A 4751-nucleotide genomic window follows, 5' to 3' on the forward strand; every position below is an offset into this window, starting at 1 on the left:
AGGCGAGGCCCCAGCTCCTGACTAAACAGACCCGTCGGCCCGCACCAGGCGGCTCCTGGGAGTTTAATCGACACAACGGCGAAGGCGCGGGAGGGAGGAAGGGGCACAGGGATGGCCCTGCCGACCCGGAGGGGCTGTGGCTCAGCTGGGGGCGGGCTTGGACGGAGGCCACAGGGCAGTCCAGGGCTGAGCTGTCCAGAGCCCCAGGCCGGGGCTAGGGGAGCCCCCAGCGGCGGGCGGGTCGGGCAGGGGCTGTCTCTGGCTGGGAAAGGTCACCCGAAAACACCCTGTGAGGGCCCCCTCGCGGCCAGGCCCAGGGACGGGGCAGACCAAGCCCGGGCCCCCTTAGGAGAGGGGCAGGAGCCTCCAGAGGGGGTCGGCAGGGCACAGAGCGGGCCTCTGTGCAGTCCTCCCTGACAGCAGCCTGTCTGCCCGCCTCAGGGGCTCCAGGGGCCCAGGGATGCCACCTCGCCCGCCGCCCTGGCAGACCACAGAAGAGTCCCTCCAGGGAGCCACCCTCAGCTGAGAGCTGCCTGTGGCTCACGCCCGTGGCTGGGACGTGCCATGGCTCCAACCCACGGCTGAACCCATCGCCTGAGGGCTGCAGACGGGCGGGTGGCAATCGTCCTGTTAAAGCTGGCGATGAAAACGCTAACTGTCCGTGGTGGCACTGTGGCCTCCTGTAACACCCTCTCATCTGGGTCATGGAACAACCGCTGGTGCTAGACACACATTACCCTACTGGACAGAGACCGAAACTGCAGCTCAGAGAGGCTCATTAACTCGCCCAAGGTCACACAGCTGCAGAGTGATTGTCTCTAGAGACCTAGACGCAGGAGGCTGGCTCAGGGCTGAAACCCAGTGTGGTACAGAGGGTGGCAGCTGCCTGGGGTGTGGGACAGCTGCCTGGGTGATGAGAAAACTTCTTGGTGGACGCCAACCCATTTGAGCTAAACCAGGAGATGGCTCATGGGCCGTGTGCATGCCAAGTGGCAGGGGCTGGCCCCGCATCTACTCAGCCTTCATTCTTTGGGGGAACTCCATGACTAAACCATCTCTGGGAGCCGATCACCTGTGGCTCTGGGGCGCTGTCAAGCCAATCAGATAGTTTGTTGCTCCTAAGCTGCAGCGATTAGCTGGGAGGGCGTGTGGTGACCCAGGTTAACCGGGGTGAGGAGTCTCGCCAAGGATAAAGTCAGTTCAGAAGAAAACAGAGCCAGGAGGCAGAGAGGCTGAGCCCTGAGAACCCTGAATGAACCCCTGGATCCAGCTGAACCTGAAGCCAGACAGAATCCGCCACAGACTTTTTTTCCCACAAACGTATTAATTCTCATTTGTGCTTGAACTGGTTTGAGTTGGAGCTGCCTCTTGTCTTCAGAAGAGCACAGTGAAGTGACATCAGTCCCTCAGTGCCCCTCTCCCAAAAAGGCTGAACAGACCCCAACCATAGGCCCTGGGCCCCACAGTATTATGGGATGGGGAAGGAAAATCAAAGTCCTCCACAGAGAATCCAAAGCAGGCAGGCTGGCGTCACTTCCAGGGACTCCTAGGTGTCCCTCCCCAAGCCCAGAGCCCAGCTGCTGGCCACCTGCCCCGGGAGCCCAGTACCTCGGAGGACGGTGAGCTTGGCGTGCACGGTGACCTCCCCCACCGGGTTCTGGGCCACACACTCGTACACGTTCTCATCGCGGGGCGTCCGCAGCGGCTGGATTCTCAGCACGGCCCCCGAACTTTCGTCAAACTCGATGGTCTGTGTGGGCAGCGGAGAGGACAGGGTGAGCCGAGGCCAGGGTGGGCAGGGCCCGTCCAGCTGGGCGGGGGGGAAAGGGGGTCACCCCATGGTCCCAGGCTGTGTGCACCTGTGCGGGCATCCAGGTGGGCACGCGGTGGGCAGACCCAGGCCTGGACACCCGGGACAAGGGACCGGCCTGCACTGCGTGTGGCAGGCGTGTGCCTGGGAAGGCATGCTGGTCTAACTGCAGGCTGTGCTCAGACTGCCTGGCACGAGCGAGGGCTCAGAGAGGGCAGGACCTTGCTCAGGGCATACAGCACGGGTGGCAGACCACCGGAGCCTGGCAGGGCCCCCAGGTGGGGCCACGAGGCCGGGAGGGGCCACCTCGGAGAGGCCGCCCAGCCAGGTCACCCCACCTGGGATCCCGCCTGTGACATCCTCCGTGGCCAAGCCGTGGGGCCCTGTTGAGAGAGGGTGCGCCCCGACTCACCTCAAAGCGCTGAGAGTTGACTTTCTTGCCCTTCTTGTTCCAGGTCACCCGTGGCCTGGGGTCGCCGGTGGCCTGACACACGAAGGAGGCCACACCCCCCGACACGCCAATTTGGTCCTTGGGTTCTTTGATGAACCTGGGTGGCTCTAGGTTCGGCAAGGAGAGGGCGGGCTGCAGTGGGTCTGGCACTAGGCGGGCGCCCCGGCCCGGCCGCGCCCGGAGCCCAGGAGCACATGCCCCCAGCACCTTCCCACCCACCACAGCTCCCGAGGGCACCAGGAGGCCCGGGTGGGCAGCTGAACCCCCAGGGACCTTGACAAGACCCAGAAGGGGGTCCCGTGCTGATTCGGAGCGGGGCCGCGGGAGACGGAGGCAGCAGGCAGGGACCCGGGCCGCGGCCAGCACTCGAGCCTGGAGCCCAGGGAGGCTCAGAGCGGGAGGAGGGCGGCGAGGCCCAGGCCTCCCCAACCCCAGCCTGCACGGAGGCCAGGCACAGCCCTGGTCGGCCACGCGGCCTCGGCTGCAGGCCCCCCCGCACCCCAGGACCCCCAGGCTGCTCCCCAGCAACCCCAGCTGGAGGGCCCGAGCCATCCAAGCCCCCGCCTGGACCACGGCCCCGTCTGGACTGTGCCCGGCCAGATCTGCGGAGCCCCCGGGCCAGGTGCCACGTTGTTTCTCTGAAGTGACTGGTTTGACCTCTCAGTCACTCCATGCCCAGCTACAGCGACCCCGGGCCTCCCCCTGCTCTGGGGAAGTCCCTCAGGAGCCACGCTGCTGTCCAACCAAAGGGGACTGAGGAGGGGTCGGGCTTCCAGGGCCCAGCAGGGCAGGGCGAGATCCGCTAGCAACCAGGAGACTGAGAAGGACAGGGAGCAGGTGGCCAGCGGGTGTGTGTGCGCACGTGAACACAGGTCAGCTGCTGGGCCGGGCGTGGGACGTAGCTGGGTGCCTTTCCAGGATTAAGCACTACGTGAAGATAACTTGAAAGTACTTCAGACAATAAACTGTCTTTAAGATGAGCTGATTTAAGAAACACGAAAAGGTCTTCAGTAAGTCAAATCCGGGTGGAGGACAGAGGCTGGACCCCCATGCTGCAGCAGCACCAGGGCTGAGCTCACCCGACTGGGTGGAGTGAGTCCAGGGGCCACACGAGTCCTTCCAGAAAGTTCTGCGAAGTTTCAGAAACACAGAGAAGCTCCAGGAGGTTGCAGGTTCCAACTCTGGGTCTCCACAGGCCCAACTCCTGCCATCCATGGCTTCCGCAGGGCCAGTCTCACCTCCCTCACCCAACACCGTGCTCCTGTTGGTATGACCTCTGTGTCTACACTAGCCATCTCTCTCGAAAAGCAGTAGACTCCAGTGTCCAGGCACCTGTAGCCTCACTCATTTCCTGCGTGTCCTTCGGGCCCAGTGATTGTGGATCCCACTGGACAGACCTGCGGGTGCTAGGGACTTGCAGAGGTCAGAGCTCAGATGGGAAGCACTGAGATTTGACCCTGGGTCTCCGTCCCTGGGCCCACATCGCGGGTTCCTGCCGGGTCCCGGCCTCGAGCCTGATTAGGGCAGATGTTTTGCTCCATGTCCCTCCCTGGATGCCTGCCTGGGCCCCTTCCTTCTTCCCTCAAGAATGGTGACCCGGAGCCACGTGTCCTTAGCCAAGGGCACAGGGAAAGTCACCACAGTGGGTGAGGCTGGAAGAGAGGGGTGAGTGTGCCCAGCTGCCTGTGTGGCCAGAGCCAGGACACGCCCTGCACCCTCCAACAGCAGCCTGGGGGGACTCGGCCCTTGTCTGGGCTGCCCCTCCCTGGCCCTGGCCCTGGCCCTGGCCCTCCCGCGGCCTGCAGCGGCCAGCAGCGGCCAGCACTGCCCTGGGGCGCTGCCGGGTGGCTGTGGGCTGGGCGGGGATCTCTCTGCCTGGTGACCCTGGCCCCGCTACCCTCACTCTAGGCCAGTGGGGCCGCGCGGCCTCAGGCCCCCTGCTGAGCAGATGCCCTTCCCAGCCCACCTCTGGGCTCTGGGCACCAGGCCAGCCCTGGAGAGCTGGCCCCGCCCACCGCGGCCCGCTGGATTCTTGGAATCTCTCCTGGGCCCCACCCCCCCACTCCTGTGGGCACAGGGGCCAGGCCTGGGGCCACCTGGGGGAGAGGGCCCGCCCTGGGTCACAGCTCGCCACCCGCTCCTGAGCCGCAGGAAGGGGCTTGCTGGGTAAAAGGGGCTTCGCCGACCCTGAGCACGACCCTGAGCAGAGGGCGTCCCTGTCTCTTGGACAAAGAGGCCAAAGTCCACAGGAGGGTTCCAGTAAGTGCAGGGCCTGGGGAGGAAACCAGGCCCCTCTGGAGGCTGGGCAGGGGCCCCTCGGTGGCCTGGCTTGGCCTGATTTCTGTTTTTCCATTTCGGATTCTGCAGAAAATACTCTGGCGTGAGGGCGGGCGACCCACGACCCACCCTGCCTCCGCGCCAGGACTGGCCCGCGGCATCCTGGGAAGGCCAGGGCCAGGGCCCGTTCCCACTGCAGAGACCCCTCCCTTG

At 65.0% G+C, this 4751-nt stretch overlaps 1 protein-coding gene across 1 annotated transcript in view; it reads right to left on the reverse strand.

The window, feature by feature from the left end:
• Positions 1–2813, reverse strand: part of Ptprs (protein tyrosine phosphatase receptor type S) — a 51909-nt gene extending 49096 nt beyond the window's left edge. The window contains 2 exon segments of the mRNA XM_048810955.1: positions 1558–1750; positions 2223–2813. Coding sequence (XP_048666912.1) covers positions 1558–1750; positions 2223–2813 — 784 coding nt within the window.
• Between the last annotated feature and the right edge of the window lie 1938 nt (positions 2814–4751).

This window comes from Marmota marmota, unplaced genomic scaffold, assembly GCF_001458135.2.
Source record: "Marmota marmota marmota unplaced genomic scaffold, marMar, whole genome shotgun sequence".
In the NCBI taxonomy this organism is placed as follows: domain Eukaryota; kingdom Metazoa; phylum Chordata; class Mammalia; order Rodentia; family Sciuridae; genus Marmota; species Marmota marmota.